The sequence below is a fragment of the Pieris rapae genome, chromosome 9, assembly GCF_905147795.1.
Source record: "Pieris rapae chromosome 9, ilPieRapa1.1, whole genome shotgun sequence".
NCBI lineage: Eukaryota > Metazoa > Arthropoda > Insecta > Lepidoptera > Pieridae > Pieris > Pieris rapae.
The window spans coordinates 10,020,665-10,039,052 of record NC_059517.1 but is presented as its reverse complement, the minus strand read 5'-3'; the positions used below and the strand labels follow the sequence as shown (position 1 = coordinate 10,039,052).

At 32.1% G+C, this 18,388-nt stretch overlaps 3 protein-coding genes across 4 annotated transcripts in view; 2 read left to right on the top strand and 1 right to left on the bottom strand.

Moving 5' to 3' along the window:
- Positions 1-6,625, bottom strand: part of LOC110999375 (protein enabled) — a 40,080-nt gene extending 33,455 nt beyond the window's left edge. Inside the window, exon 1 of the mRNA XM_022268391.2 lies at positions 6,296-6,625. Coding sequence (XP_022124083.2) covers positions 6,296-6,300 — 5 coding nt within the window. The 5' untranslated portion in view covers positions 6,301-6,625. The remainder of the gene's footprint in view (positions 1-6,295) is intronic.
- A 303-nt stretch (positions 6,626-6,928) lies between these two features.
- Positions 6,929-10,991, top strand: LOC110999381 (tubulin-specific chaperone E). Its single transcript, XM_022268402.2, has 7 exons — positions 6,929-7,364; positions 7,843-7,949; positions 8,182-8,361; positions 8,475-8,886; positions 9,004-9,135; positions 9,277-9,433; positions 10,528-10,991. The coding sequence occupies exons 1-7, from the start codon at positions 7,020-7,022 to the stop codon at positions 10,839-10,841; spliced, it is 1,647 nt and encodes a 548-aa protein (XP_022124094.2). The 5' UTR covers positions 6,929-7,019; the 3' UTR covers positions 10,842-10,991.
- Positions 10,992-11,249: 258 nt separating this feature from the next.
- Positions 11,250-17,892, top strand: LOC110999384 (ADP-ribosylation factor-like protein 13B). Of its 2 annotated transcripts, XM_045629609.1 has the most exons (8): positions 11,250-11,603; positions 12,003-12,209; positions 12,618-12,717; positions 13,188-13,758; positions 14,018-14,171; positions 14,595-14,735; positions 15,756-15,871; positions 16,579-17,892. In XM_045629609.1, the coding sequence occupies exons 1-7, from the start codon at positions 11,585-11,587 to the stop codon at positions 15,866-15,868; spliced, it is 1,305 nt and encodes a 434-aa protein (XP_045485565.1). In that variant the 5' UTR covers positions 11,250-11,584; the 3' UTR covers positions 15,869-15,871; positions 16,579-17,892. The 2 variants fall into 2 exon arrangements, with proteins under 2 accessions (XP_045485565.1, XP_022124099.1); XM_022268407.2 differs by lacking the exon at positions 11,250-11,603 and having other exon boundaries at positions 11,628-12,209.
- Positions 17,893-18,388: the final 496 nt, after the last annotated feature.

Genomic DNA, 18,388 nt, shown 5'->3' with positions numbered 1-18,388 from the left:
AGCCCGATGCAACATTATGATTATAAAAATAATATTATAGTTGTATTCCCGCTTCCACTAATGCCTTCAACCAACCGCGATCATTGAACGCACGCCGTAGCGAAAAAAAATGTCCGAGCGCGCACCGTGACGAAGACGCCACTAAAATTGATAAACATTTAATTAAAACTGTTTACACGCCTCTTAATTTGCTTACATTAATTGCATACACTAGTTTTATAACGGCATTGTTCGTAAAATTTACGAACCAAATTTTTTTCAAAACTATATTAAGTAAGTACTTAGTTTATTTCTAGTTTGCCGGGACAGCTTTATATATATATATATATATATATATATATATATATATATATATATATAAATATATATATATAGAATAGTTATTATTATTTCCAATCATAACAAAAGTAAAAATAATACATCATAATAATAATATCCTACCATTTATTCATTAAGGTAACACAATGAACACTTATGAACGTCAATAAATAAATACATATAAAACGCTTCTAAATTTACATTTACTGCGTAGAACGGTCGATAAGAACTGGCAATAAACTCTCCGTCACTCTTTATAATCGCCAATATTTCACTATGTTCCAAATGACAACTTTACCAATCTTTGTAATTAATAAGTAAAATAAAAAAAACAAAGATTTGTCCTCTATTGGTAGACATGGTAAAATAGAAGCACGCACTTACAATATCGTGGGAACAACACGCAAATACATAGTAAAATAAAATAAAATAATTAACGTTGATCGGAACCTCTTCAAAGGTATCTTTGTGCATGGCTTTCTTTCTGCTCACGCCCTTTAATCAACTTTACATATATCAATATTTAAATAAATCATTGTCAATATAGTAAAAGCTAGTTGATCCATTTCATAGGGTAGGAAATTCCAATGATGACTTGATTCACTATAATTCGATTCACTGATTTTACGTAAACTCTATTACTTCAAACTTGAACAATAGAATTGCCCGTGCGCATGTGTACAACCTCATTTATAATCTATTCCCAACTCCGACCGGACTATCCCACTTCGGGTAGTGGTTCGAGTCAATTCGTAAACAACCGAACGAGTGAAAAGAGTAGATAACTATTGCACATGTAGCAAGATTCTTAAGAATATGTTTCATAAAAAATGTTAAGAATTTAATTAAGTAAATATTCAAGTAATATGTAACTGAATGCGAAAGTTGAATTCCTTTAAAGAGTGAGAAATAGCAGAATAATTCTTCAGGAAATTATGTTTTACAAAGCCTACATTCCCACAGACAATACGTCGATTAAACTAGCCACCTAGCATTTGCTATTCAATATTTAACAGTAATCCTTTGTCCGCTACAAAAGCTTTTGTCGAAAATTTTAAGCTTTTCGCGTCCAATTCGTCATAGCGGTCAAAAATAGGAAGCGTCGGTAGGAAATCGAGGTTTTCGTCGAATGTTTTTGCTATTCCGATGAATTTATTCAACATTGTTTTTATATGTTCACAAAGATCTAATAATAAAAACAAACATTGGGTGATATGTTGACAATTTGACAGGCAACAAATATTATCGCGGATACAAATACATGATACAAGAATGTTGATTGGTTTAAACTTTTTGGAGAGAAAGGAAAAGTCTTAGTACATGTAAAAACAATTGTTTTGTTTGTGCAGTTAACAAATGGCAAGGAAGGTAACTCTTAATCATTACTGTCATGACAAATAGAACTAGATTCTCCATCATAATATTAAAATATATCCTCCTAATGTCATGGCCTCCAGCAAAAATGATACAATTACTTACTTACCTTCGAAAGTGTTCGCTTTGGCTTGCGCAAGTTCGAGTCGCGAAGCAAAAGCGTTATGATGAAGTATTTCTTAGATACACTATATATAGTCGTTTTTAAATACTGAATACATCAAGATTAGTTTAAGGTTTAAGGAATTTCTCTATTGTTCTTATAGTAACAAATATTTTATTATTATTTTTATGCTGTTATTACGTTACCTACTTATATATATCATATAGGCTAAATCAGTCCCAACGTGGGGCACACGCCCACAGGAGGGCAATTTAAGTTTGTCATTAAGTATATGTTTTACTTCCTGGGTATCGTTAACAATTTCCTAGTAATTCTTTCTAAAAAGGAAAAATATGATAGATATCATTTATGTTTCCTGATTTAACGATATATTTTTAAAAACTAAAAGTTATGTATGTTGAATAGGGGTGGCAAAAGAACGTTTAATCTAGCCCGGTAAATATACAACATATATTTTTTAATATTTTTGTAATTTACAACATCTACACAGGTATTATTCAAGTACATGTTTCTTGAAAAAACCTCTATATATGTACAGTCACATCGTTATGTTTTTAAACCCAACTGCAGCTTTCCGCTAAACCATTCTGGGTCACGGAATGAGTCAGCAAAAATATAAAAAATAACGAGCATTATGCTGGATGCGTATTATACCGTTTTCACTGCCATTGTTGTTATAACGATCGGACACCTGAAAAGCTTTATGAGGAACTATAACTTTTAAATGTCAACTGGTTTTTGACCTATGGAGGGTTCGACTTTAAAATATACGTAAGTAATATATTTAATGAATTTTCTTATCTTTTGGACACTTTAAGTTCACTAATTTGTGTTATCAAATGAAGACCCGTCACGAAAATCTTTTTGTACGATTATCTGATTCACGGCCTCCTTGTCTTAGAAGCGACTTCTTCTTAGAACTCACCATCTCGCGATAAAGACATTTATAATCAAGATATTAAGATTAATAAACGCAGATGTTTGCTCAGTTGTTACCATATGATGCTCAGTCTTGTGGTCGAATCCCGTGCACCAATGAATTTTCTTTATCCTCTCAGTAACTCTGGATATCTTAGATAAGCGTCATCTACACGTAATTAGGCAGTCATGTGGATTAACCACTGTTCATAAAAGGCCTACATCTTTCAACGAGAGGTTGTTGATGATGGGGACAGCTGGAACGACGATTCAAAATTGCCAAGGAAGAACTTCTGGGATTGACGTATAACTGTATTAGATTAGTTTTATTTGCAGAAGTTGAAATAACGGATATAAATACGGCACTTAGCAGGACTAGAATTAGTCATTCGTTTACTCAGCGAATTCCTTGAATCACGGTTTAACACGTAATCGTCACTTTAGGTATTTTTATCTTGGAAGGTCAGATAGGCTTAAGATATTAAGTATTAATACATCTGTATGTTAATAGCAGGGTAATATTTAAAGTAAGTGAGAAAAATATATACATTCCAAAAAAAAAAATTATTTAATTTTAACACAAACTCAAAATATTATAAGTAGTTAATAATATAACCACTCGTCAAAATATTTTCTTTATAATCGTAAATGATAATCGAAATTATTTTCAAATAAAAATAAACGCGTACAGCTAATTGCTATGAGTTCTGTAACATTCAGTAAATATATCAACGGTAAAAAAAACTCCAAGAACCATAATCCCTCTGGAGTACAGATTAAGGGCTGTATCCTGCTGTTTTTTTCTGAATAACACTACCCTTACTCTTTTCTAAATCATTATTAAAATAATAAGTCATTATATTCAGCATTCATACTGTTGGAATATTTTCTAAAACATGTAATTATAATATTATAAAGTATAATTCAATAAACAATAAGACCAATAATGAAAGTAAAAATTTACAATAAAGATATACTTAATAACACTTAAGTTACTGTTAATTTTGTGTCAAGTATTAAAGCAAGTTTTAAATTCACCTCCCACGCTAAAACTGCAAACACATCAAACAGTTGTAAGTTTCAAATTGTATATTCAATTACTTTTATAAATTATATTTATTTATTAAAATATACAAGATATATATATATATATATATATATATATATATATATATATATATATATATTATATATACAAGCTTTGTTTCGTCACAATCAGAAATGTCTACATTTTTTTACATGGCTAAATTACACATAATCTAAATGCCTTTGTCAGCCACTATCAGCAATGTCACTATGTTTCAATATGTAGCTTAATCATCACATTTCCTACATCTCACATTCCTTAGGCCCCTAGTCGTCATGTATAAAGCATGCGACATAAATCTAACATCCGCGCGATTATACTATTAGCATCCACACTGGACATGGATGATTCAGTGTTAGGTCAAATTGCTACAAGTGAATTTCAGATTAAAAACTCCAGAGAAGGCAATAAAAGAAATGCTAAGTAAAGAGCTGATGGCACTCTTATTGATTTCCAACCAAATTTTTTATATATATTTTCCAGCATTAGATTGCTTGAAATAAATGTGACTACTTACTATCTAATTATTTTGTGTAAACACACCTTGTGTTTTAAGTTAATTTTTACACATCATAAATATTTTTGTAAGGCAAAGTTGTGGTATTGGCTTAATACATATAATTAGTACCTGTATCATTAGCCACCTAGTAATAACATTTGCAACACATGAGTGTTATAATGCTGCAATCAAACCAATTATCGTTGATGATTCAACACTGATTAAAATTATAGGCACATATTTCCCACTTCCATTAAGAATTGTATAGTACTTCCAAAAAAAGGATTGTTTTGTACAAGTACTAAAACAGAGGATAAAAACAACAAATCAGAATTGTAAGCATTGAATTCATATTTATACATATAAAGAAATGCTTTAGGTTTTTACAGTTAGTTAAAAAGCAAGGGACCATGCAACTGTGTCATACATAAATATTTAAACAAACTATTGCAGTTAAATCATAAACCTTATTAAATTTTTTTTTAATAATGTGTTCATACCAGTGACAATTTAGGACTATTTAAAAAGGATGCATTCAAGGGGAGTATTTTGTTAATTATGATTAATAGCAGCATGCATGTAAATTAAGAGGATATGGTAATTTAGACTTCAATTTAGACTGTATAAATGTTTCATTTTCTTTTTTATATAGGTGAGCAGTATATACCCATATCATTATTTCAGAGAAAACCATTAATTAACTAAGAACTGATTACTGAGACGCACAGTGTTTTTAGTTATCAATAACAAGTTTTAATTTATTGCCACTGACTAACCTTGAGATGGACATTCTGGTTTTTAAAATGGATTCATTGACAAATATATTTCTTATACCAAATAAGTCTTTATGGTACCAGTTTAAAAAAGAGATTACCTTGAATAGCTTGTTTTAAAATAAGTTATTTATTTCTGCAATATTTATTCACCTTTAAATTAATATTGTTACTTAACCATGTTTATATCGAAAATCCATAGTATCCAGAGAACAAATTATAATAATGGAAAGAAGTATTATATATTTTTACCTTGTACACTACCTATGTGTTTTATAATAATTCCCTAGGCTCAATGTCATTACTGTAAATTCAGTAATTTACTAAATTAAAAACTGTCATGGATTGAATTTGACCCATTAAATTAATTATGATAATGTTATTATGGTTATAAAGATGAGGAAAAATTTCACTAATGTATAATACCTGTTATAGCTTTCTATTACTTTAATTATACCTTTAATTTATGTACCTATGTTATAATGCCTATAATTTAATATGATCATTTCAGAAATTAAGAAGAGTATTAGTTTATTATAACACAATGGTAATGAGATAATGAAGATACTAGTTTGATCTTTTATATCACTTTTTAATTTTCTGAAAGAACTGAAGTGAATAATTTATTTTTTATAGGTAATAAATGTTTTCAACATAATATATTAATAGCTTCCTTGTTAATAAAACTATATAGGGAGTTTGTTTTCCAAGTACAAACCAACCCTTGGTAGGGGAACACCACCCTAATTCAAAGAAATTTCGTGTCGCGCTCATTCATTTAAATTGATTCAAGGTCATCGCAACCAAATCATAAGGGTACTAAAATAATCCGTAAACCTTCGTGTGGGGTACACTAGATAGATCACAACACACCTTAGAAAATCAATAATAACATGAAGCAAGAAACTTTTCATTCATAAAATACGGGAATACGATAAAAATATGCAAGCGTATTATTGTTTTTTTAAACACTTCTATTCATAAAATTGATAAATATGTCCATAATTACGAAAAGATCGATGGTCCATGACGAGAATGTTTACTTATTTTATGTCAGTCACACACCTCAGTAAAGAACGAAACAGATGAAAGAGAGAAGTAAATATTAAAGTTTAATTATAGATCGATACGTGTGTGCTGATATTAAAATATATTTATTTGTTTTCTGTATAAAAGCTCTCCTTAACACGATTGGTACATACCTCATTTTGCAGGTCCTATCCTTTGTTAAAATGAACCCTGATGCACTATTGCACGACACTGAACGATTGTTCACTTAAAAACAGCATTATTTCACAATCACAAAATAACATTTCCTAATTATTGACTGGAGTAAAAGTCTGGCACTTTCGGGGTGGCCATTTTTGTCAAATATCAAAACTCAAAAGCTCCGAAGTTTTTTTCTTCACAATTTACGTTCCGATTTTCTGTTTTCGACTTCAAATACGCGCAAGACTAGAGAACGCTTGCTGTGCGAACCTAAATTATTTCGTGTACCGGGAACTGGGAAGGTAGACTGTAAAAATGAGACAGCAGAGTACAGATACTATCTAACGATTCACGATCTACAATAGATTGCTCGAATGTGTTACATCATATGGTTTAATCTTGTTCTAAGAATCTTAATTCATTATGGAGGAAGTCTTTATTCATTAGTGATATTAAAATAGCATTGTTTACTTTTGTGTGATTTAATAAGACGCACAATATTTCAGCGGCTCGCTTATTGACCATAGACGATGGCTTTTAAAATCGACAATCGTCAATCACTAGACATCTTATATTTAAGATCTTGACAACTGACAAAAAAAATAATGCCATTTTGACAGTGACGTTCGATTGTCGCAGTTGTATCTTGTAAGAAAAAAAATCAATCAGACTGTTTTTCTTTTGATAAATAGTTCCATTTTTAAATTTGTTGAAATAATGGTGGGCGCAATGCCTGTAAATTTAATACCAAAATTTTGTAATGGTGCCATGAACAGCCATAATGGTGACGATGATGAAGTGCAGGTGACAATAGGTTGTAGGATCAAGAGTAATGATGATTTTGGTACTGTTAAGTACATAGGTGATGTCCAGGGATATAAAGGCACCTGGTATGGAGTCGAATGGGATAACATTAAACGTGGAAAGCATGACGGAAGTCTTGACGGTATCCAATACTTCAAAACAACTCGACCAGAAGCAGGATCATTCATTCGCCCTAATAAAGTTTCTCCTTTGCGAACTTGTGCTGAAGCCATTCAAAAGTACTACGGCGATCGTGAGGTATTTATTTGTTATCATTATATAAAAATAAATTTTAATATGTTGTTGATTTTATTATTAATCCTATCATATGTTGAATAAATTGAATCTCAATATGTATGATTCAGCCACCCACACAAAAGAAACAAGTGCTTCATTGTCTTTTCAAAGATATTTTCTCTTTAAATCTTCATTGAAACTGATGGTATTCAATACAGTGTGAATACTTTAATGGCTTGCAAATTTTTAGGAGTAGCACAAATCTTTGATGAAACAACTTTGTTAAATAGAAATTGATCTATATGTATGAAAGTAAAAGCCAGATCTGTATAAACACAATTCACATCTAAATGCTCTTTAAAATTATTTTTTTATTATTACAAATATAACTTGAGTCACATAATGGTTTTAGTTTGAATGAGAATATTTAAACCTTTTTTTGGTGCTATATATATAAATTAAATGTAAATGTAAAAAATAAAATAAAATTTATTATTAGGATGAGACTGTAGCTGCTCATCGCAGAACTGTGATCAATGAATGGAAAAGAGAAATGGGTGCACCATTTATTGAAATGGTCGGATTTGAAAAGATACATCAAAAACAGTAAGTAATTTTTTTATTGTGGACTTAAAAGTAAAGCGATTTGTTAGAACTTTAACATAAAATATTTTTCAAAAGTGTTCAATTTTGTTCCTTGAAAATAATGTTTACTAAAAGAGGAGAAAATGTAAACTCTGTTTTATTAAAATGTAACACAAACATTAAGTTCAAGTCACTTTAGTTAATAGTAATTATTATTTATATGTATATTTATAGATGTTAATTTTTATTTTAGAAAGTTTGACCGTCTTCAAGAAGTGTGTGTTCATGATCAGAATGTTGCAAAGGCTGGTAATCTAGCAACTCTGTGTCCAAATGTGAGAAGTCTTGATGTTTCACAAAATCTATTTGCAAACTGGCGGGAAGTGATTAATATATCTGCACAGCTACCTGAATTGAATGAATTGAATATCAGGTGTTTAAAATTTTTACTGTTTATGTGTTTAAGTGATCAATGAGGAATCGGATACTAAATGCATTGACTACCGAATTAAGTGTCTTAACAATTATTATTTATCTATGTTACAGCAAAAACCGTATGGCAATTGACATGCCCGAAGAAACAATGCTACATCTCTCTATTAATTTTGCAAATTTAGAAAAACTCAACATATCTGTTTGTGACTACAATTGGTTTGATCTTCTTGCACTCTCTCACCTTTGGCCCAATATCAATGAAATCATAGCTGCATATAATAGGATCAAAGAAATAACGCCGCCAGATGTCACTTTGAGCACTTTATCAGTTTTACGGTTAGATGGCAACCCTATTGATTCATGGGAAGAAATTGTTCATTTGGGAAGATTAAAAAAATTGAATGTTCTTAGTTTAAACGACTGTTTCATTGAAAGTATCCGTTTTAACAATGACCCTGAGAATGCAAAAGATCTATTTGAAAATTTGGAGGTTTTGTTCTTAAACAGAAATCGAATTTGTGATGTAAGTGAATTTAAAAATATACACAGATGTATCAAAGTGTACAATTTGTATGGGATTATTACATTACATCTGTAGTTCCATTAATATTTATTTGCATGCAAAAATATTTCTTTTCAGTGGCAGTCAGTGAGTGAATTGAACAAATTAAAGAATCTCAAAAAGCTTTACTTCCTGAAGAACCCAATACAAGACTCTGAAGACTATGACACTGGCTCACAACTGATTATCGCTAAAATTGGGACTTTACAGGTAATATTAACTTTGCAACCTGTGCCTTACTTTACAGTATTTATATAATTACACAAATGTTAAACTGGTAACATTAATAACAAAATGTTTTAGTACTGAACTTCATATGTTTTAAATATTAACCTAACTATAATTTTTCAGGAACTAAATGGATCAATAATAACTCGTGAGTTACGCCGTGGAGCCGAATATGACTATTTGAAACGTTATGGAGCGGAATGGAAGTTAGCGCAGAGTGACACTTGCAAGAAAAAGGCTTTTGACTTGGAGCACAATCGTTTTCAGGAGTTAATTGATAGTAAGTTTTTGCTATATACTAATCTAATTTTTTTCAAAATAACAAATATTACCAATAAGTGTTGAATTCTTTTTCTTTTGGTGCCTCTCCATAGGGGGTTGGCCGTCTCTTGGCCTGTATAGGTTAGGTATTACGTAGGTGAGCTCAATTTCCGCAACAAGACTCGAATTTGGTCCGTTTTGCGTAAAGCCCTGGCTACTTAAGCCAGCCCAGCTCCTTCCAGAAGCACAGAAGTCACCTGGGCACTTCACAGGCTTCACGGAGCGACCTCACTGTTCCGAGGATTTTCGTACGTTGTTTAGCCAGAGCCTCGCAATCCAGGATTGGGATACGTGGGTGACTGATTCCTCTGCGCTGAAACAGCCTCTGCACATGGGGCTGTGTGTCGCGCCTAGGACAAATAGATGTTTATTAAGGAGACAATGGCTCGTAATTTTCCCTATCATTGTTTTGAGACTCATGGCCTGTAGCAGATGCAGGAACTCTTCCGAAGACGCATTACCCGTCCAAAGAGTGGTTCTACCAACATGCCGTTTACCCTGGATTTTTTTTGACATTCCAGAATGGTTAAAAAAATTCTCGTCAGACTTTTTGGATCCAGCATGTATATGAATAGTGCTAAGTGTTATCTTCACACCATATCCCAAGTGCTTCTAAGCGTCGGCGTGTATGGTTTCTGATATATTTGTTTCATAATGTAAATTGACGGACACAATATTCAACCTTGACGAACACCACGTTAAATAGTGTTAACTTATATAAAATAATAATCAATTTACTAAGTTGTTAGTTGTAAAACTACTTTTAGATGCATTTGTCGCATTCCTAAGCTAGACTGCTACGGCGATATTTATACAAACCACAACGGTTATCAAATGTAACATATTATGATTTTTTAAATCTGTAAATAATAATAATCAATAATAATAAAAAATCTCAAAACATCTAATCATAGCAGTAATGTATTAAATTAGAAAATATATCTATATCTGTTAAGCAAGTTTTACATTTTATTCATAAATTAAACTAAATTTATTGACAATGTCTCTCTGTTCTTTTTTATGGTGTTTTATATACTATTAAAATTCTTTCAGAATATGGCATTCCCGATGACAGCCTGCTTGTTAAGCAACAGAAGAACATGACACTGACATCACAACTTTTGGAAGTTACTTTACAAGATGAAAATGGCAAAGTATTAAAAAAGAAATTTCCTTCAACAATGGCAGTACAAAAATTGGTCACACTCGCTCAACGACTCTTCTCAAAAGGCAACACCAAATATCCAACTTTACACCTACTGTACGATAAAGATAATGGCTCAGAAATGGAACTGGACAATGTGATGAAAGATTTAGCTTACTTTTCGGTCAAAAGTGGCGACGCAATAATTGTCAGATTTAGATAATTTAAATTTACTGATATGGCAACACAAAATGCATTGTTATTATTGGCGCGCAATTATTAACATTATAATTTCAAAGTTTAGCTTTGTAAATAACAAGGAATTGTACCTGTATTTATTTCAAGAAAATAAAAGTCTTATGTATTTTTGAAAGCCTAACTTTTTAAACCCAAACCCTATATTAAGTAGATTCAATTGTTTTTAAATGGTAACTTTTGCGGTGAAAAGATAGCCAACCAGAAGATGCTTCAGGGAAACGGTTGAGCACAGAGCAGGTAGGGGAAGGCGGAGGCCCGTTATCAGCGGGTACTTTTATGCCTTAGTTGAATTGTTTATATTAATTTTGTTTTACCGGATGAATTTAGGTAGCCGTCCGAATGGACGTTAGTGATTTAGTTTTAATTCGATATATACTTTGTAAATCTCTATCTAACGTTAGACGAATTGCGAGTTCGATCGTGACTTAGATCGATCGTTAATTACTTATTATGATGTGTCTGACTTTTATTGAAGGTGAAGTTTGTAAATTCTTTATTATTGGAACACCTGTAACCTTGGTTTATCTATTTAACAACATTGCTATTGATAAAACATATTATTATGCGTGCCTTTAGAAGTTATTAACTTTTTATTATGTACTAAATGCAGACATTACATAGCTGGCCTATTATGTTGGCGGAATATTTTGTTTTTAAGTAACATTTAACTATCTGAATTTTGTTTAAAAATAGTGCAAAAACTAATATATGTTCACTCCAAAGCTAGGTAAGACTTTTACGAAGACGAAATTTTATGGAATTGTGCATATAGAGTGCAAACTCCTGTGTTATTATGTGTGGTACTTATTGACATTTTGTCTTTGGAATATTACTGGCCGCATACTCTATTGCCATTGGTAACCATTGTGTCAACAAAAAAGGTAACAATACGAATGGCGGCACGTTGCAATTTCAAAGTTCTTTGAAGAATTTATCATAAAATCCGTGATATTATTGCCAAAATAGTGTGGTAAAGTTTATATAATGGGTAATTGTTGGGGAATATTCCGGCGGCGTCGTTTACGCCGTCATATAGTGTTAATTTTGATTGGATTAGACAACGCGGGCAAGACTAAAACAGTGAATAATTTAGCCGGAGAAAATGATGATAAAGTTTTGCCTACAGTTGGTTTTAAGGCAGTAAATCTAATTCATAAGGATACGCCTGTAACAATATATGATTTGGGCGGCGGGCCGCAGTTTAGACAGATTTGGTCTCAATATTACAGTGAGGTACATGGTATAATATTTGTAATCGACTCGAGCGATTATAACAGATTGGAAGAATGTAAAGTCGTATTAGAAGAGGTTCTATCACACGACAAAATATCGGGTAAGTGATATTGCGTTTTTAATAATGCCTTATCAGTGTATCATAATTGATTGTCACGGTTGCGTAGTAGTTTTTTAATTAGTTTTCCTGCTGTATGAAGTGAACTTTAGATTATACTTTCAATGTTATAATCGATTTTTTTTAAATAATATTATTATTAATTAATATTTTCTAATAAAAAAATGATGTCTAAAATTTTAAAAATATTACCAACATATCTCATAATATACTTAATATCAAACTGTTAAAAATAATTAAAAACCTGTGATCATACAATCAACCTCTGATAAAGTGTAAACCGCTTTATAACAATTTGATGCAAATGTTAGTCTTGTAAATTCAATCACTATTATAATTTTTTTTGTTCTAGTTATTCTGAATTTAGCTCTAATCTAAAAAATATTTCAGGTAAACCAGTGTTAGTTCTGGCTAATAAACAAGACAAAACAGGAGCTCTTGATGATATAGATGTTGTAGAGAAACTAAATATAGAACCTCTAGTTAACAGGTAAGTTTATTATTTTTTTTTTATTTCTCATTAGTCTTATAAAATGTTTTGGGTAGTGATTAAGTTATCGGACTTAAGGTGGTTAGTTTATCTCGGAGTCCATATAAATTATTAATTATATTAATTAAGCATCATTTATTCCTTGACACATTCATCCATCTTCACAAAATATACACACTTCAAATTTATACAGAAATAATTATAAATGAATAAATTGTTATATATTTTTTTCCATGGGATCCTTAGAGTTTTTCAATCCTTTCCACCACCCTCTTTTAGCTTGTCTGCCCATCATGCAAATGAGCTTCTTATTTCTTTTCCCTAGTGGCCCATTTTCACTTTAATTTTTTGCAATGGTATAGTGGTATAAAAAAATAAATTTTGTTTTATTTCTGTGCTTCTTATATTGCCCTTAGTTTTTAATTTAGTACACTATGTTCCATTCCATGTAATATATAAATATATTACAGATACAGATGCCCTACACTAGTTGAATCTTACACAGCCGAAGCGTCATATACCAATTCAAAAAAGCCCAAAATCGATCCAGGCCTTCGGAAAGGCTACCAGTGGCTCCTTAATTATATAGTCAGTCGTTATGGCGACATCAACCTGCGCGTGCAAACAGATATACATGCCGAATTGGAACGTAGACGGCGCATGTTCACAAAGTCATCTAGAGGCTCTCAGACGTTTACTGCTCACAGCGATGACATAGCCACACAAACTGGATTTGAGAATCCCAATTTTTCACTGCCAAAAGATAATGGATTGATTGTAGTTAAGCCTGTGAAAGGTTCGAGTGACTCAACAATAACAGTGGAAAGTATGGATGACTCTGATAGCGTAATGAAACCAAAACTGTCGCCTCTATTCGGTCGAGCGAATACGTCTACTACGGAAACTGTGAAAATCGAATTGGAGCCAAGAAACGAGTTCAGGAAATTGTCGCCGATCATCAAGAGGAGTGCCGGGGCTGGGGTTAATCATATTGATTTTAAGAATCGACCGCAATCGAGTCCCACTAATAAGAGTAAGACGGTATGTATAATTAGATATACATAAAAATTTATTCATACATATCCATACAGATATACATTAATATATATAGGTAATAGGAGGCAAAAGGGAAGGTGGCTGTAAGTTATACGCCGCCCATGGATACTCACACTGCCAAAGGGTCGGAAGCGCGCTGCCGGCCTTTTAAGAATTGGTTTCGTAATACTTTAGTGGGAAGCTGGTTCCGCAAAGTGGGATTGCGCGTTATTGTTCATTTAATATTTTTTGTTTTACCTTATAGCTGTCTTCAATGGACTCATCCATACAAGAGGATAAGGCGAATGTAATGTTTTCTGATAGGAATCAAACTTACGACGCTTTTAATAAGCACCGTGTGTTGATAAACGACGCTGCACTCTCGCAGATGCATCGGGAAATCGTGTTGACTGAAAGAGGTAAGTTATTTATTACGACTTCCCTGAAAAGGCCAGCAACGCACTAGCGAACATCTTCGGCGGTGAGTTAATTATTAAATTATTAGTGTTTGATTGCCGATCAAGGTTTTATACAAATACAGAAATTTGTTGGTAAATAGTACATATAAAATTAGGTAACACAAATTATTAGGATGGCACTTTTTCTCTTTGCTTTGTTGATCTATAAAGAGAAATCTAACTACCTGCACTTGGTTTTGTGTCCTACCCTCGTAGTTTGGGCAAGACTTTTTTGTTAAAGAAGATAATCTTAAAAGTTTCAGTTTCCAGTTTAATGCCAATCATTACAAAAGTAGAATATACAGCATAGATTTGTTTTGTTATCCTAATATTAGTAAAAGAATATGGACCAAGTCAAATGATCATAAATTAAATGTTCTTTAGACCACACAAAGACGGCATCATCGGACATAATCCCGGGGACTTCCAGCCTCCCTTTGAGCGCTCGGCCAGCTTCCGCCTCTCAACTGGTGAGGAGACAACTCGAGATCTGCTCACAGCATCGCCGTCGGCTCAGCTTGAGATGTGAGCTAAATCCTAATATCCTTTGATGTTCCGTTTCCCAGGGGTCTGAATAATAGAGAACCGATGGATTTAGACAGGCATTCAAATCGACTCATTTTAATCGCGTACTAAATAATTTTATGTAATTTTTGTTAATAGTGAAGGTCGAAGGTCTCCTCTTGCCGACAAAAGTAATCAAATCTCTTAAAATAATAGTACCTAAACGTAGTATTTGTGGGAATCCTCGAAAAGTATTTAGTTTTCAAGCATTGACAGCGTGTGTGGGTAATATGTGTAAAAAGCAAATAATTACTGTTGACGTAATCACGACATGAGAAAATCACCAAATAGTGCTTACGTAAAACTAGAACGGGCCCAAACATGAAATCAATTTTTAAGTTTATTTATTTTGATTAAATTCGAAAAGTTTTGTCTAGTAACGTTATTAGTACAGTTTGTTAGCGGAGATCTTAAATTGATTAGTATTTTTTTTCTATAAAATTTGACACACATAATACATATAAAATACACAGAAAATCTCTCTCTCTCTCTCGCTTACAGAAAGGAAGCGCTTCGTCTTTCTATTCCGCATTTAACAGTGGTGTCGCGATGTTTTTGTTGAGTGTATGCAGGTTTTTGTACATAAGAAATAAATTATAATACTAGATAAAGACATTTAAATAAAATAGAATCCATAACATATGTTCCCTACTTTAGTTACCGCAAGCCAATTATTACTTGAATTAAGCCCTACTGATTTAGTCTATTTAACATTATATTTGTTAATAATAAAAATAATATTATTATAACTTTAAAAAAAATATATTAGAGTTCCTTCACTTATTAATCGAAAAGAACTTCGTTCCATTCGGGTGTCCCTTGACACATCTCAAATTTTTCTCGATTTCCTCACGAAGATTTCCTTCTCCGGACGACGTGTTAAGATTCATGATGACACTACTGCTCGTTGTAAATACCATGAAAATTACCGTCCTTGTGGCATTTTTATTTTCGGGGGGTTTTTGCATTGTCTAATTTCAGATATGCAGCGTAATAAGACAAGTCCTGTACGCACTTCGATGCTTCTCTATGAACCGGGAAAACAGAAACAACTCGACAAAGGAGATTTTGAACATGCCGCTACCATTTCTTAATAGGTATATAAATAGCTTATATATAACATTCGTTTGAGAGTTAGAAAACGACCATTTTTGTATGTAATTTATGTATCTTTGATAAGAAGTTATATTTAATATAAAATAAAAATGAATGGGGCACTATAACCTTTTTAGATCTAGGCCTCAGATTTCTGTATCTGTTTCATGGTAATCTGTCAATCTGTAAGTAGGGGATCAGCCCGTTGCCTCACGATGTTTTCCTTCCGTGTTCAAGTGATTGTTAAATACGCACATAGACAGGAAGTCCATTGGTCCACAGCTGGGGATCGAACCTACGACCTCAGGGGTGAGAGTTAAATTTCAATTTGATAAAAAAATATTTTCATAAGATTGTGCGTTTTTGAAGTTATACTTTTTTTGGCGCGATGGAGAAAAATGATGAGAGTGAATTTTTACGATGCGCGCGCACACCGACACATAAATTCGACAAGGTAAAGTTAGGTCGACGGTGATAGTATTTACTAATAATTTATTTATTTAAATAAAATCTTATTTATAATTTTAATATTTATCGTTATTCTCTACTGCATTTTAGTAATTATTTTCCATACGCCAAAGAAGTATAACTTCAACGCGTGTACATAAGTACACACACTCTTTTTTTGAGAATGTTGTCGTAAGATTTTTGAGCTAGAATTATCAGAGTATCGATTTATCTTTGAATATAATTTGTTTATGTTTTACAGATACCCTCTTTCGACTTTTCAATTGTCAATTCAAGAACATAGTTATTGTTTAAGATGTTGATTTATAATTTAAGAGAGAAATTTATGTTCCTTTATATGCTAAGAAAGTTAATATATCGTTTACCTTTAAACTGGAAAATGTTTTGGCTAATAACTTGAATTATATTTGATGTTTAATTTGTCGAGTAGGCGAAAACGATCGTATATATAGTTAACCTTGCTAAACGGTTATATGGAAGTCTTTGGTTGGAACAGTTATATTACAAAACTTTATATCATTAGATTTTTGTATGGAAATAACATCGTTACCATGGTAACCAAGTACAAGACGCGCCGGTCGAGTTTAAAATATTCGATAGTTGGTCAATGATATTTTCACCAAATTATGAACCGTTAAAATGTAACAGTTAATTCCTGAAATATTATCAGCGTCAAATAGTTATATAATTTGTCACATTTTTGAACTGTCTCAACTTATGTGTTTAGCTGTTTGATTATATACGTTGAAGATTGATTAAATAAAAAAAATGTATGGAATTGAGGGACCACTTTTAGGAATTTTTTTTAGTTCATAGATTTTACGGAGCATTTTTTTTTTCGAAAATTGTTAAAGTTATAAAGCTGTGAATTTTATTTTTAGTTGTAGGGTAAGTTTTTTATTAAAATTTTCTTGATAATGGAACGGGACAATTCAAAAATATTCACCTTCCTGTCAGATTGAAATAGTTTTTTTTAATATAAAGCACCATGTTGCAATTGTAGTTTCTTTGCTATAAATGATTACAGGGTATATAAGAATTAGTATTCGATGATTATAAGTTATCTTATCTTATATATGAGTATATAGACACAGAACATTAAATTTAAATATTAGATAAGGGTCGTGTTCAATTAAACCTTTTCGATCGGATGCTCAAAAGCCTCCCCCGCGTCTGCTCGCGATATACTCAAAGACTAGTGCACTGTTTTTCCAATAGTGAATTAGGAGTCGACGTCTACGGATTTACCCGTAAGAAACTGGGAATGGGCGCTAGTTCAATAAAATGCTCTTTTGTCTCTATAACAGTATGATAGAGACAATTGACTTGTTTGTTAAAACAATGAAAGTATACATATTTTTTTAAGCATAAGAAATAAAAAAATATGTCTGTCGGCATTTTTTTAAATACTGTAATTAAACTTTCAACTTGAATTCCTGTTAAATTTAATAGTCCGATCAGAAAAGGTTTCTAAAATAAATTATATGTGATTTAAAGTTGTTATACCAAAGTAGTTTTGTATTTTGTATACGAAGAATATTAATAAATAATATAAATAAAATGTGTTGTTCTTATTATTGGTGAATTTTTTCTCCTACATTTAATACGTGTGTCTGTCAAATTGCGCCTTTAAACTTAAGTAAAAATAAAATAATTTAGTTGTTCTACGACCTCTTTAGGTCTGGGCCACAGATTTCTGAATCTGTTTCACGACCATTTTTAAACTTAATAGGCAAGTAGTTGATCAGCCTCCAGTGCCTGACACACATCGTCGACTTTTTGGGTCTAAGACATGTCGGTTTTTTTTTTTATTTTTTTTTTTTCCTCACGATGTTTTCTTCACCGTTCGAGCAAATGTTAAATACACAAAGAAAGAATTTCATTCCAGTGGTGCACAGCCGGGGATCGAAGCTACGACCTCAGCTATGAGAGTCGCACGCTGAAGCCACTAGGCCCACACTGCTCTATAAATTTAAGTATTCATCATTTATTTGTCTCAAAGCGTAAACACATTTCACAGAAAGGAGAAAGGGCAGTTCAGATGCTCGGTT